This window comes from Podarcis gaigeae (assembly GCF_964106915.1).
Source record: "Podarcis gaigeae genome assembly, chromosome: 16".
In the NCBI taxonomy this organism is placed as follows: Eukaryota; Metazoa; Chordata; class Lepidosauria; order Squamata; family Lacertidae; genus Podarcis; species Podarcis gaigeae.
The window spans coordinates 37,631,649-37,647,926 of NC_139693.1; the positions used below are offsets into that span (position 1 = coordinate 37,631,649).

Consider the following 16,278-nt stretch of genomic DNA (forward strand, 5'->3'; position numbering starts at 1 on the left):
AGAATGAGCTACACGTTCAGCTGTTCTGTGATTCACAGGTCTTTTGCAAAACGGTCAAAATTGCCCCTCACCTGGCACACACACTGGTGACAACTGTAGCTTCTCCTCCTGGGCTCTCTCAATCACCACCAGCACTTCAGCCACAGACTGCTGGAGCAGTTCCCCACTTTCCTCCTCTGCATGCTTGACCTCTTCCTTCTGCTCCTCTCCTTCTGGCATCAAAGGCTCCGGAAGAACTAGAGGAGTCCCTTCAATGTAATCGTCCACTGGAAACAATTCCAGGATGGTCTCCTTCTGATCATCGTCTTCAGCCTCTTGAGTGAGAGACTCAGGGGCCAGCTGGGTAGGCGGGGCTTCTGTTTCTTGCTGCAGAGACACTCTTTCTTCATCTTCCACCTGCTCCTCATAGTCCTCTTCCTCTTCCCCTTCCTCTTCCTCCTCCTCGTCTTCATCAGAATCAGAGCTCGTCCCAAATTCTGAGGATTCCTCACTTTCATCAGAAGACTCAATCTCTGCTCCAGAGGAGGCAGGACTTCCTACATCTTCTGCTGGAACACAAAAAACACATTTGGTCAGGACAGGCAAGAGAAATTAATTAGAAGCATAAGATTTCCATTTGCTTGTTTTTTCTCTCCCTCCCTGTCACATATCCATGCTAGAGAGCTCCCTAAGTCTTTATAAAACCATCTGTTCTGGTAGCCATTGAAATGGCCCAAAGCAATGCGCTGTGTGAAAACACTTTTTATCCTGAATGTACCATAGTTTACCTGGACAGTAGAAGGTTCAAGGGGTTTTTTAATGTAGAAGTAAAAGAGAAGCTGTCTTCTCACCATACAGAATTTTACCTGCCCTTAGTAATTTTTTATCTCATATTAACAGCCCTAACTTCTTGTACATCTCTTTGTAAGACAATGTTAACCTCCCCACTTTTAATTTCAGTTGCTTTAAGTGAGTATTTCATGTTCTGCATTTCATTCTTACTTTTAGGTGGGACACCTAGAACTGCATATGGCATTCTAAACTTGAGTGCCTGTTAAATTATACTATTATATGACAATACTTGCTGCTTTATCTTCAATTCCTTTCAGCATAGCTCATGAAACGGAGCTTGCCTCACACACTGCTGGAGGTCCTGCTGAGCTTTTGTTCTAATGAGCACCAGTTAAATATTACCTGGAGATCTGGACAATGCCTCATCTAGTCAGCTAGTCAAAACATCAAGATCTTATTTACTTAGAGCTAGCAAGACATCATACCTTCTTCAGAATCTTGTTCCTCTTCCTTTCCACTTGTTTCTGCTTCAACCTCTTCTTCATCATCATCGTCGTCGTCGTCATCATCATCATCATCATCTTCTTCTTCCTCCCCTTCCTCTTCATTGAGGTCTTCCTCCTGTTCCTTGAGAGAGAAGGCATTTTAAAAGTGCAACAAACACTCATTTTTTTGCAGGTGGGGGAGTACGTTGACCGAGGGCTTATATTATTACATAAGAAAGAGGTCGTGCCATTGTGGCACATCTGGTATAATGTCTAGATAAAAAGATAGGCTGGTGGACTCAGGACATGCAATATGACACTTTTTTATAGAATGGAAGACACATTTAAAGTTTTTTTAAGGGGGGAAATAAGCTACAGAAATATTTCAAAACTCAGAAAAGCAACACATATGAACATATCTAATCAATTGTAGCTACACAAAGGGATATCCCAAACAGGGCTGGATTAACCGTTAAGTGAAATAAGTACATGCTTAGGGCATCAAGGGAAGGCGGCACCACAGGGATTTTCCACTGCCAGATTTTTAACATTAATGGTCACAAACTGCTCTGCTGAGCATCAATTTTCTCAACTGAAGTGTATTAAAAATCCCAACAGAACAACTATGCAACAAGACAGGCTGGATGCCTTATCTTTACTAAGCATAGAAGCAGATGTGTTACATAAGATTAGTTTTTAGGATCTGATCAAAGACTTTGACATTAGTAAAAGCAGGAGAAAATGTTTCAAATATAAAGTGAAAGTATACAAAAATAAACATTCTTTTCCATCTTAATGCAGGTTTTGGTTCCATTCTGAAAAATAAAAATTTATTTTACCGTTTATTATTGTTTATATTTTGAATTAGAAATGTATGGGGGCACCAGAAACTTTTAAGTGCTTAGGGCCTCTAAAGGTCTTAACTCAGCCCTGATTCCAAGCAATATCTAGAATGTAAGCAAGGAAGAAAGAAAATTTTGTGGCTGGGGGGAGCAGCCTGCCACAAAACTCATCTTTCCCTTTGACTTAGCAACTTAGCCCCAGTGGGGCTATCTTTGAAGGTGACCTGGAAACTACAACTAATCCAGAATGCGGCAGCTAGACTGGTGACTGGGAGCAGCTGCCGAGACCACATAAAAGACCTACATTGGCTCCCAGTACGTTTCTGTGCACAATTCAAAGTGTTGGTGCTGACCTTTAAAGCCCTAAACGGCCTCGGTCCAGTATATCTGAAGGAGCGTCTCCACCCCCATTGTTCTGCCTGGACACTGAGATCCAGCTCTGAGGGCCTTCTGGTGGCTCCCTCGCTGCAAGAAGCCAAGTTACAGGGAACCAGGCAGAGGGCCTTCTTGGTAGTGGCGCCCACCCTGTGGAACACCCTCCCACCAGATGTCAAAGAGAAGAACAACTACCAGACTTTTAGAAGACATCTGAAGGCAGCCCTGTTTAGGGAAGCTTTTAATGTTTGGTGCATTACTGTATTTTAATATTTTTTTGGAAGCTGCCTAGAGTGGCTGGAGAAGCCCAGCCACATGGGCGGGGTATAAATAATAAATTATTATAATATTATTATTATTACTATAAGAGGGAGGTGCTGGCTTTCACTCATATATACACAGCCAAGAGAAAAAAGCCCAGGTTGGTTGTGGGACCTACCTTGTCAGAAACGGATTTCATCACCCCTTCCCCTTCCTCTTCCTCCTGCTCGGCCTCCTTTTCAGAAGACGATTCCTCCTCCTTGCCTGAATCCTCCTCTTCTCCTTCACTGTCTAGTTCCAGCGGCCTTCCGGGTCTCCTCCTGAGGCCGACCACTTCACCATCTTTCTTAGAGATGTCTGAGGCTGCATCCGGCAGGTCTCGATCTCGTTCTGATTCTGGGAGTGTGAAAATGCATGAAAAAGGTGAAGCAGCAGCCAGCCATGACATTCCCAAAGTGACAAAAATGGATTCCTGCCTTAGAAAACTGAAAGTAGGTGGGTTTTTAAAAAGTGTTTTCTTTCGCTTGCTCATTTGTGAAATAAATAGATTTTAAGAGGAAAGAAAATGCAGCTAAGGAAATGTGCTCGATACTTGTGTCACCTTGAAAATATGTTACATGTTAGGAGAAACTACATACTTGGCGTTATTCTATCTCCCATGTATATAACACACCAGAGAAGTGGGAGTCATTATGATGGGCCCTGGGTTTAGGTGGGAAAGGAGCAGCTGAATGCCACATTGTACCCCACATCTGAGTTCTCTCTCTAGAAGAAAGAAGGCAACCATGGAAGGAGGCTTTGCTGTCACTACAGCAGTGTCCTCAAGTCTAGCATTTTGGCCTTTCCTTAGGAGTCTTAGGGTCCGGTTAAATCCCGTGAAGGTTAGTTATAGGAGGATAAAGGGACTCACTCCAAAGGCTTCACAGAAAAGGTGGTTTTTGAGGGATGGATCTGAAGGAAGAGAATGCCTGTGGTGGATGGAAAGATTTGGTTCTTCTGTGCACATGGGATCTGTATCTCTGGACATGCACCCTATGCAAGGATTTATTTTTCAAGGCACCATTTCTGACACATTGAAAAATAGGGGAAGAAATGTCCATCCCTCAAAAATCACCTGAATGTTTGGGAACCTCAGAGCTTTTAATCCAATGCATTCAAAATGATAAAATGTTTTCAGTGCATTAGTGGCACGATCCAGTCCATGTGAAAAGTGCTAAAAATTAACCACTGATTACATCTAGGGGCAAGTAAGCCTGTGCTTATTGCTGCCACCAAGGTCCATGGGACTGCAAAGCTTAACTTGGCTGGTTGCACCCTATGAGTTTAGGAAAAAGAGGTTGAGAGTGGGCCTTGCTTGTTAGCTGCAATCTGGCTTCCTTAAATCTTTCAAGAAGATGGTATGCAATCTAGGAAGTACACCAAAACTTTATCCCGGTCAATAGGGCTTAAATGCACAGCAAAGGAAGGAACTCCCAGTTTCTCTTCCTAGTTAGGATACTGAATTCCAGTCAGGCTATGTGCTTCCAAAGCTGGCAAGAAATTGGTGCATGAATACTGAACAACTGTGGGTGCTCAGATTAATGAAGTGCACTATGTCAAGATGACTACTACTTAATTAATTATATTAGTCATATAATTAATTATATGACTACTAATTTATTATTATTATTATTATTATTATTATTATTATTATTAGCCTTCTCCAAAGAGCTCTGGGAGGGCAAAACATTTAATGACAAATAACAAGAACTGTGGGGTGTGTGTCTTTCATTTCATACTGAAATAGCATTAAACCAGTTATAACACTGAACAGCTTGTTCTTTCCATGATACAAAAATATTTTTACCATGATTTTAGACATTACTTAATGGAACAGTGCCCATCTTAACTGCAACACTGAACACGGAGTCTTATCTGTGTTACAGATTGGTCCCAAATATGACATTAAATTGCAAAAATTAGAACAAAGAGAATGGGGAACTCTTAGTTTTGCATAGAGTGTCCAGATTGAGAGACAAATCACCAGCGTGAAGATTAGAGGATTCAGCAGTGTGAAACCCTTACTGTGTTTTGGAGGAAAATATGGCTTCACAAACCTTCATCTTCATCATCTACTGAAGTAGAGGGACGGATTCTCTTCTGGTCTCCAGCTGAGGCAGCTTCAGGTGGCTCCTTTCTCTTCACCTGCAGAAAGGAAAGAATTAACCAATTTTGGGAGATGTACTTGTGCTCCCACTTCATAGCATACAAGAACCTTACTCCCCAAAAATGACTACATGGGAGTGCCTACGTTTGCTTTCCTTTTTATTTTTCTGAAAACATTTTGACTTCAGTTTGTAATTTAAAGGGCAACAGAACAATTAGACCAGTGTGAAAATCAAGAGGCACTGCCATTGAACCCAGTTCAATCATCTAAATACACAGAAGGGCAAACATGTGAATTAGGAAAGCTGGAATAAGACGGAAACCTTACAGTCTTATCACCTCTTTTATTAAATCTGTTAAAGGATTTCTGATGTATGATAAAATAAAGGTGATGTTCTTCCTTACAGATCTCCAAGCACTCTCCATGTTTGCATGCTTTCTCTAAACAACACTCTCCCCCCTAACTTTTCCCCATCCTTCAAGTCTTCCAGTGTGATCTCTAAAACTCACATGGGGATAGAGGCAACTGTTAATCCTTCTGCACCACCATAAATCAGCCAGTAATAGCATTGGTGGTGGTGTGAAGAGCCAATACTGGGTTATTAATAATTTCTGTAAGGTTAGAGAGCTAAAAGTACAGGCAGTTTATTGGGCAAAAAGTGTGCAACAGCTGAGACATTAAAACTGTGACTCAATTTTAACATTATTTACAGTACTATAGGAAAGCAGGGTTCATATTATGAATAACTAGATATTGAAGACTGCTCTTACCTTGAAAGATGGCAACCGGATGGCCCCGCGTAACCCAATGCCCAAGCCAATCCCCTCGTAACCCAGACCTTCTCCTTTGTTCCAGTTCTCCAGAAGACAAGATGTGATGCGGTCCTTTGGTTTTGGCTTCTCCTCATCTTTATGTTCTCCAGATTTTACTGGAGTAAGTGATGCCTATGCAAGACAAACAGAATTAAAAAAGAGGACACTGACACACTGGTGCAAACCCTAAAAATTGGGTGCTTGAACAAAGCAGTAGCATCTACTCATACAAAAGCTCTAATTTCCCTGAACAAGTACAGACTTAAGGTGCTCAAATCCATCAATAGCACTTATGGAACATCTCTGCTTGACTTCCATTGGAAAAGTTCAGCCTGAACAAATTCTAGGGAACGTCAAAAACATCAGAAGGATGTGCCTACTTTCCCTACTGCAGAGTGTCCATTGATTAAACCGCAAACTCTCCACCTTGCCTGGCAGAAAACAACCTTAATTTGGCATGATCCTTTTGTGGTGCAAAAACCATGTAGGTTTTCTCATGTAGGCTGTAGCCTAATATCCACTATGGGTTTTAGGAATTTGCGAAGGTCAGGCAGTGCTAAGTACACTTTTGCCATTTGTAAAGACATGGACATACTCTAAGCCAGGCACAGGCAAACTCGGCCCTCCAGATGTTTTGGGACTACAGCTCCCATCATCCCTAGCTAACAGGACCAGTGGGAATTGTAGTCTCAAAACATCTGGAGGGCCGATATTGCCTATGCCTGCTCTAAGCCATGTCTGAAGTCACACAGAAATCACACACAAACATACACAGAGCTGCCTCAAATGGAGTCATGCATCTAGCTCCATACTGCCTACTCTAAACACAGCTGACTCTCTAGTCTAGGGTTTCAGATAAAAGACTTTCACACCCCCCCTACACTAGAGATCCCTTTAAAACAACAACAGCAATAACCTTGAGTTATAGGAATCAGACCTGTGCTCTTATACATGCATACATGCACTAATCTTTATTATGACAGGTGTATGCCTTGCCATACACCTGTCATGTTACTTGTTTTATGTATGTCCAAGCCTGAACTGGGGGAAACACAGAAAGATGCAAAGAGGCAGGTGGTGCAAACTGTCTGTCATTGAAAAACCATTGGAAAAGAGGGGTGAAATTTGATGGTTACCTTTGCCAGACGCTCTTTCTTGTCCCACCAGTCATCAAATGCCCTGAAGGCCACCACCTCCACCATCTTCCGGTTTAAATCCCTCTTCATTATTGCTTTAAGTTCCTTCACAATCACCAAGAGGACACCATCCACAGTGGCCTTATGCGGATCTTCCTTCTTGGGCTGGTAACCCGGAGGAGGAACCGAGGGGTCAAACTTGGGCAAAGGGGGCCACTGCTGTCCGCGGTTGATAGCTGCTCCCATGGAAAAGTGTCGGTAGGGAGGAAGGTTGACAAACTGCATCCGGTTCCCCATGAACGGGGGGTACTGGTAAGTGTTCTGCCCTTGCATCAAGCGGCTCAGCATTTGGGTTTGCATTTGAAAAGACATTGACATGCCTCCCCATTGGTTGCCCAAGACACTGATCATATCTACTTGCATGAGGGGAAACATCCCAGGATGGAACGGAGGAAGCGGAGGCAAGATATGAGGGGGTGGAACCCCAGGAGGCGCTGGGAGGGGGGGAGGCGGGACAGTGACTGCGGGGTGAGTTGGGGGAGGCGGAGGAGGGAGAGGCGGAGGAGGGGGCATTGGGAAGACCGGCTGGGGTGGGGGTGGGGGAGGCAGGGGAGGAAAACCATGGGGAGGCATAGGAATTGAAGGAGCCATCACAGCTGAGTTGCCAACAGAAGTATTCACCACAATGTTTTTGGCACATTCTGTGCTTGGAGATTGGTTCATTTCATCATCGGAGATCTCCATGTCTTCCCCTGAAGACTGATGACACTGTGAGGAAAAGAGAAACATATTCTGCTTAATCTAGAATTACATTCCCATTGGCAAGACAAGTAAATAAAAATTGGGGAGGGGGAGTAACTTTGTCTCCTCAAGTCATGTGCATCCAAGACAACTTAGTATTTTCTTGGGAGACATTCAGTTCAACAAAACATGTAAAATCACATCCTATGAGGTGCTCAAACTGTCAGGGCTATTTGTATATTAAAACCTGAAGAACTTTACCACAAGGCCATCTTAATACTATTTGGACCTTTCCCCCTAACTATGAGCACCCCCAGTTCAAAATGTAGCACTAAAAGTATTCCAGAAATCTAATCAGGTTTTCATCAAGTATCCGCTGATCAATTTACTACCACCAGAGGGCAGTTGCTTCCAAAAAGCAAAGTTTACAGAAAGAAATGTGCTCTTTACCAGCCTGTGGCTAAATGAAAAAGAACATGGATTTAAATCAGCAAAAGACAGCATATAATCACAAGAAACTCTCCTGTAACCCTTACCTATTCTTGATTCTGCTTAGGAAGAACTCAGGAGTCGTAGGAAAGTGAGAGAGTATAAAACTGAATATGGAAAGAAGCCACACACAGCTGTCAATGGAAGTTTCATCTTGGATGGAGAAGTCCCAAGATTTTGCCCAATGCTACCTAACAAGTTCAGGTTAAGAGATGCTCAGTTTGTCCCCCGCAAAAATGGAGAAACCACCCTTTGCTGTTTCTTGCAGCAGTAGTCTATCACAGGCATGGCCAAACTTGGCCCTCCAGATGTTTTGTGACTACAACTCCCATCCTCCCTAGCTAACAGGACCAGTGGTCAGGGATGATGGGAACTGTAGCCCCAAAAGATCTGGAGGGCCAAGTTTGGCCATGCCTGGTCTATCATGTCAGAGCAAAGTGCAATGAAGTTGGCATATCAGCTTGAAGATTAAAATGATAAAATAGCAGTAAGAGAGGAGAAAAGGCACATTTGCAAAAAAAGGTGGGTTGTGCGTGTTTGTTGCTCAGTTCAACAAACCCTTTAGTGAACATGCTGCAAACACTACTAGAATGGGCCTGTCCCTGGAGCATGCACATGGCGCACAGAGCCCCACTGCCTCTCTTGCTTTTCATGGCAATGATAGTAGTGCCACCCCCTCCTTCTTGGCTTACTTTCTGCCACCAATTTAGCAGCAACAGTCTCTCTCACACATTTCAACCGGTGAGTTCCTCTGCTTCCACCCTCCCTGCCTTGCTCTAGCAAGAGGAGGTGGAAAGTCTCTTGGTTGAACAGAAAACGGCAGGGCCACTAGTCATGGCTCTCAGTGCCAGGAGAGAGTGGGATGGTAGGACCCAAACCAACGGCTTTAAGTTACAGGAAAGGAGATCCCAACTCAACACCAGGAAGAACTTTGATAGGTAGAGCTCATCAACAGGAACAGACTTCCTCGGGAGGTGGTGGAGGTTTTAAAGCAGAGGTTGGATGGCCAACTGTCATAGATGCTTCAGCCGAGATTCCTGAAATCCAGCGGGTTGGGCTAAATGACTGTCAGCATCCCTTCCAACTCTATGATTCTGTGAATATAGGGCCTGGAGCAATCATCCCTAATTGCCCCCTCCAGGGATGGCCCTGGGTGGGAAGAAAGGCTCCGTTCATCTCTGCTGGAAAGTGGAACTTGAGGATAACTTGAATATAGGAAAAGAAAAAGCCTGGATAACATGCTCTGATACACAGAGTGTGGGTCAATAAACAGGCAAAAGGCACACCTTCCTGACTTATTTTACTTATGCTATACTCTAGATTGGTTCATCTTTGCCTCTCCCTCTCCCTCACAAAAAGTTGTGTCTTTTTTTGGCAAGATCATAATGTACCAGGTGAAGACCAGTGTAAAACTGCTGGCCTTGGTCTATGAGAATGCAACCTTTCCCATATAACGCATGGCAGCCAAAGTCCACCCCAGCTCTGTCGGCAGCTCAGAGTACCTTGGGGCATGGGAAGTGCACAGGAAATATTTTAACCAATATTTAAATATATAGGCATATTTGCCATTTGTATTCGGATTTAGGAAATAGGAATCACAGATGGGTTGAAGGGAAGTTGGGTGAATTAAAAGCTACCACCAAAACCTTATGAAGTATATGCAGAGGCAACATTGCAAAAGCCCCTTCTGCCTCCAACAGCTTCATGGCTGGCAAATGACCTGCATGCATAGAGGGGACAAGTTTTGCAATCCAAAATTTATTTTAAGCAATATGTTAGAAATATGATGGGGAAATGGGAGAGGAAACAGGAGTGGGGAAATATACCAAAAATCAAAAGAAAGCCAGCTGGAAGGAGGAGGCTGTCAATTAAGCAGAGTTCAATTAAAATAAAATTCAGAAGGATAAAAAACTTGTTCAAGACAAGAGAAATCATGGAGAGTAAGAAAGAACAAATGCAAAAAGCAGGGTGTAGCCAGGGAGGAAGAAAAACAGGGTCTAGGGAGAGAGCGAATGTAGAAGTAAAATGCTATGGCTTAGCTTTTTAAAATTGTTTTAACTGAAGATTAAACTTTCAGTTCATCAAGTCCTTTTAATGGATGTTACATTCAACGTGAGACACTAATGTTAATGACAGCATGAGTTTAGGGGGAGAAGAGAGGTGGGGAAGAGAGAAGGGGCGATAGTAAATTTTTCATTATTTTACATAGTGTATGTGCCTAGTTTTGCCCCTGCAGAAAGGCCCCTGTAGTAGAGCATAACAGAGTGCTGGACTAGGACCTGGGAGACCAGGGTTCAAATCCCCACTCAGTCATAACTCACTGGGTGGCCTCTGGCCAGTCCCTGCCTCTCATCCTAACTTACCCCACAGGATTGTTGTGGGGATTAAATGAGGAGGGGGAGAACCATGTGACCACATTGAGCTCCTTGGGGAAAGGTGAGCTATAAATGCAATCCATCAATCCATGTCCACAGGCATCCAGTGAGCTTCAGTACAAGGTGGGAGGCCAGAATGCAGGCCTCCCTCAAAGTCTAACAAGTCTCTCTGCAGCTTCCCCAAGCTGATGCCTTCCAGTTACACCACAGCTCCCACCATCCCTGCCCACTGGGCCATGCTGCCCGAGCCTCATGAGAGTTGTAGTCCCAAACATGTGGATGGTGCCAGGTTGGGGAAGCCTGCATTACATTATCCAGATATCAAATATATTTTGGCATAGTACCTATTGGTGAATTATGGTGCTGGAGGAGACTCTTGAGAGTCCCATGGACTGCAAGAAGATCAAACCTATCCATTCTGAAGGAAATCAGCCCTGAGTGCTCACTGGAAGGACAAATCCTGAAGCTGAGGCTCCAATACTTTGGCCACCTCATGAGAAGAGAAGACTCCCTGGAAAAGACCTGATGCTGTGAAAGACTGAGGGAATAAGGAGAAGGGGACGGCAGAGGACGAGATGGTTGGACAGTGTTAAAGAAGTTACCAACATGAGTTTGACTAAACTGCGGGAGGCAGTGGAAGACAGAAGTGCCTGGCGTGCTCTGGTCCATGGGGTCACGAAGAGTCGGACACGACTAAACGACTAAACAACAACCACCACCAATTTGAACCATGCAGCAAGAAAACAAAGAAGACCAGCAGCTCCTTCCAGAGTAGATGTTGCATCGCATATCTGCTGTTTATTCTCCAAGATGCAGCCAGACAGTGTTTCCCCTCCATCTAGGGTTGTTTTCACCAGTGCTCTGAAGTACACCGGCCCTCTTGAGCCAAAGCAAATGGTTTGCAACTGCCACCTGCCATCTACCTACAGGGCTGGGCTGCTGCTGCTGCTGCTGCTGCACCCCAATCCAAATGCTTGTTAAAATACAATACTACACCTTGCTGGAAGGAAAGAAAACTGAACAACAAAAGGCCTCGTTTACAGTGCTTTATTAAACTCTCACGAGAGGAAATTTAAACTGAGCTTTCCAGACGCAAAGGGGTGGAGGGAGATATTCCCCTGAAAACTGCAACACACTCCCAAGACTACTGGCTTGTAAAGAAATGCCACCGTGCTGGTGTTTTTGCCGCACAATGTGGCAGGCTCAGGTGCAGCTTCCTAATTAGTTATTGCCTCTTACCAAAAGAAATTGGTAAAAGGGGCAGGTGAGAAATTGGGGCCGGTGGGGCGGGGAGCAGGGAGAGAATCAGTTGATCACAGCGGGGAACTTGCAGAGAGAGCAAAGCCACTCTCCTCTCTCAAAAGAGGGAATTTCCAAGGGATGCAAAATGCCCCTTGTTCGTAAACAACAACTTTGTTTTGCACCAGAGGCTCAAGAAAGAGACAGACTTTTAAGACTCTGGCTTGTGGTCCTTGCCCTTCTTACACCTGTTGTTCTGGAGAGGAGATATCTACACTCCTGGGGATGACAAAGCCCTTCTTGAGGGATAAAGAAGAGGGAGGTGCTCTAATTTTGGCCAAGGGCCATCCTCCTTTGCTCTAACGTAACAGAATTAACTGGCACCTTGACAATGCTACGTGGATACCCAGCGACTGCACATAAAGAGCACGAATGGGGCATTCAGAGCAGCTAACCAAAGGAAATGCAAAAGCACCAGAATTGCCTTGCTGGGGCAGACCTTGTTTAACAAAGATGGCTCTGTCACATTCCTGCCCCCCCCTCCAGGGAAGGAAGGCAACCCCCCCAGCTGCTTGTCTCTCAGCAACTGGTCTTCAGAGGTACTCAGCACCTCTGTTGGTTTGCTCTTCCTCAAATCCGTTTTTGATTTTTAAAAACCTTCTAGGGGTTGCAACATTTCTTTTTAAGAAACTGAGACAAAGCATACACAGACCCTCCCATTGCTTCTGAAAGGGATCCAACAGGCTCCAAGTCAAAAGGGCAGAATTTTAAAATGAGCCCTCTCATTTGCAGAACAACTTCCACCAGACATAGGCTTGCCATTCATCAGGAAAATTCCCGACATGTTCTGGTTTTCAGGTGTAAAAATGGGGGGAGGGGCCGAGTGACAAAATGTCATGGAAAACCTGGGTGTATGGCAACGAACAATTCTGGTGGTTTCCTTTAAAAAGCTCAGCAACTTTGTGGGTGCCAGGAAAAGCAGACAGCATTTCATTAAGTTCTGGAAAAGGATAGCAAGAAGACCAGCCATGAAGGCTTGCACATTTACAAGATGATTTGCGACTCAGATTGTGAAGTCTGCAACACCACGATAACAAGACACTTAGGATGAACCCCCTTCAGACGAAGAAGTATATCAAATTCTCAACCACAATAGCCTCTCAGCATTGCTGCTCTATTGAGCCATGAGAGCTGGGCAATAACTGCGCTTCTCTGCAAAAAAACTGCCATGCCATTAACATAGTATGGGGCAAGGCAATATTTAGCATTTGGTCTCCTGCCACCCCATGTTTTCCTAATTTGGAACCGGGTGACTGGAAAAGAGGAAGCCTGCAACTTTAATACCATATCCCTGTTCAGATGCTGGAGGAGTGGAGCCTTGGTAATATTTGCCCCCGCTAAAAAAATCCCCCACCACAATGATAATAATAACTATTCCTTCGTTGTTGCTTCATTTTAAGCCATGGGTACTCAAGTGAAAAGAACACTCCGCTTCACATACTCTGGTTTCTCTGCAGATCGTATAAAAGAACACTCCACTTAGCCATAAAACCAGTTTCCTCTTACTAGGTTTGCAAAAAATCCAAACAGACTTTAGGTTTGGAACCTATTCTGCATTATAAGGCGCAGACTCAGAATGATGTCATAATAAAAACAAGTATGCTCCTAAACATGTACAGAGTGTGGTTCTCTCACTACCACATTGTGGCCCATCATGCACCAGATATAAGGATGTCAAGGTCAGAGGATGCAGTTTCCAATGAGGTGTGAGCCACAGTGGTGTCAGACCTTCTCTTGTTAGAAACTGAGCCCCCACACCCAGCAAAATAAGATTCCTTGACACTTCTACATGGAAGCAAGTTTTATTGATTTCCATGGAACTTGTACTCCAGGGGTGACCTTGAGATCACATTCAAAAGCTCTGCTATCTGGATTCATAATAATCTGGGCTGAAAGTAGATGAATAGGATGGTCAATGTATTTGTGACAAATTAATTTCTCAACATATGCTTAATATTATTTATAAAATGAATACATACATCCAAAACAACTAATTTAACCAAATGAACAAAATGAATAATTTAACCAAATGAACCACAGCAAGAACAATTCCAGGGATCACTACCCTCAAACTTTCTTAGAATAAATTTTTTAGAAAAGGCAGAAATGATATGTAGCCAACACTGCTGCTTTCTAAGAAGGTACGGTAAGAAGACTTTGTGTAATATGCAAACTTTGAAAGCCTCAAAGTCTAATCTGGCACCTGAGAGTGAAAGAGGTACTCTTGCCTACAACCACAACTGGTTTTCTACACTTTCTACAGTTAATATGATAGAAGAGAGCCATCCTCCTGTCAGCTTCATTGCTGAGCAAGTTCTTCCCACTTTCCAATCCTGTAGCAACAATGAACAAGCATGATCAAACCTACAGGCAGACTGTTTTCAGATAGCTGTAGACTAAAATCCTATACACGGTTAAGATGAGAGCAAGTTCCACTGCATTCAATTGGTCTTACTTCTGAGTAGACATGCCTAGGATTTTGCTCCTGATTCTAATTCCAGGTGGAGATCTATCATTTAATAGCCAAAAGCTGCATAATGTCTCAAATGGATTTTTATCAGTGTGGCATGCAATTTGTCAAATTTAGGAAAGTGCATAAGAAAGTAGATGAAAGAGGAAAGGTATTTGGCTATGCAAATCTCTCAATCTCACATGGCCTCTTACAATGGGTGAACAGCTCTAATCTGTCCAATGGGAGATCCACTGAGGATGAAGCTGAACATGACTCTAAATTGTAGCAGAGGAGGGAAGGATCAGCGTGTTGCAATTACTACTGAGGCAGATGTAGCCTTGGAAGGCCAGGGTTCAAATCTATCTTCACACATTAATTGGACATCCTTGGCCAAGTCAACGGGACAGAGGCACACCCAGTGGCGTAGCGTGGGTTGTCAGCACCCGGGGCAAGGCAAGTAATTTGCGCCCCTAACCCGTGGATTTTAGCACTCAAGTCTCTACCACTAGTGCGAGCGCGCGCCCCCCAGATGTTGCGCCCGGTGCAGCTGGCCCCCCTGCACCCCCACGCTACGCCCCTGGGCACACCTCACACGAGGGACCCATTTCAGGGCTCAGAGTGGCCCCCAGCTGGACAGAAAGCCTGTGGATTAGGTCTTGACCATTCTGGCTGACCTTGCAGTTATTTGGGCTGTCTTTATATTACCACACTGATGAATTACTTGCTGCCTGAGAGTAATCCACCAGGAACTGTGGGCAAGCAGTGTCCAGGGTGAGATCCAGAGCCTGCAGGGCAATGGTCCATTTATTGCAAAATAGCAGCTGAATCATTTAATTTTATGACAATACCTCCTTACTGGATCATAAGGTGTTACAGGCTGCTACATTTTAAGCCAGGGAGAGGAATATTTGACCCCACCCTTGATGTTGCTAGACTACAGCCACTGGCCATGCTGCATGGGGCTGAAGGAGGACCACAGATTGTTCTAAGCAATTGTCAGAGGGAACACAGAACTAATAAAGATAACTGTATGGTCTGGGTCTGGGTCGAGTTGGTCCTTAAGGTATTGGAGCCTGAAGCTGCATAAAGCTCAAACTTGGAACGAAGCCTGGGAGCCAACTGGTAACCAATCCAGTCCAGCCAGCATTAGTGTTATAGGCTCAAGCTGTCTTGCCCAAGTGAGCAAACAGGCTACTGAATTCTGCACCAGTTACAGTTTCCGAACAGTCTCAATCTAGAGGTTACCAGAGCATAGACAACAGAAGCTAGACAATCCCCCTTCAGATAGAACCACAGCTGGACCACCAGCCAAAACTGATGAAAGGCACTCCGAGCCACAGAGGCCTCCAGGGACTGTCATGAATCCAAACGTACCCCAAATGTGCACATCTGTACCTTCATGAGAAGTGCAACCCCATCCAGAACAGGGAAGCATCCACTAATAGTGCCTCAAGTCTTATCTGGATTAAGATTCAGTTTATTGGCATACTGATGACTCCAAATCTACAGAAGATCCCAGCCAGTTTTATGCTGATGTTAAACACTGCGGAGTATAAAAGTGAAACCCTACAACGATGTCTCCACAAGGCTGAACAACTTCCCTCCACCAACTTTCATGGTCACTCCAGAAGGACACCCTGGTATCGAAAGGAGTCAAGAGATCAAGGAGAACAGGGTCACACTCCCCATCTCTCTCCTAATCACCAAATTCTTGTATGTTCTTGCCTTGCTTCTTCTTGCTAATAGAATGGACGTAAGACAACCCACTGCCTGAAGCCAATCCTGTAAAATTTTCACTGGGGGAGGAGTGGGCAAGAATCCCACTGTGGAAATTAAGTTTGTATGAGAAGGGCACTTCAAAAAGCACACATGAAGCTTTAATAGATAAAGATAGTCTATGCAGAAAGAGGAATCTATTACCAAAGAACTGAAACAACCGATTTCAGAGCAGAATTGCAGCAGCTGTTAAACAGCATGTAATGACACAACACTAAACAACAGGAGGCAAAGAGAGAATATCACATGCATTTGGAACTGCAAAGGGATAACAGGGAGGCAGAACACAGAGGGAGCTTCATCCAATATAGCTACACC

General features: G+C 44.2%; 1 protein-coding gene across 8 annotated transcripts in view; it reads right to left on the reverse strand.

Moving 5' to 3' along the window:
• The window catches only part of SETD1B (SET domain containing 1B, histone lysine methyltransferase), a 70,162-nt gene that overhangs the window by 17,166 nt on the left and 36,718 nt on the right, over positions 1-16,278 (reverse strand). For 5 of the 8 annotated variants that reach the window (XM_083716817.1, XM_083716818.1, XM_083716811.1 and 2 more), the window contains 6 exons: positions 6,829-7,596; positions 5,651-5,824; positions 4,831-4,918; positions 2,913-3,130; positions 1,257-1,398; positions 72-548 (listed from right to left, as the gene is read on the reverse strand). In XM_083716817.1, the coding sequence (XP_083572943.1) occupies positions 72-548; positions 1,257-1,398; positions 2,913-3,130; positions 4,831-4,918; positions 5,651-5,824; positions 6,829-7,596 (1,867 nt within the window). The remainder of the gene's footprint in view (positions 1-71; positions 549-1,256; positions 1,399-2,912; positions 3,131-4,830; positions 4,919-5,650; positions 5,825-6,828; positions 7,597-16,278) is intronic. The other 3 variants (XM_083716812.1, XM_083716814.1, XM_083716816.1) reach the window with 1 other exon arrangement.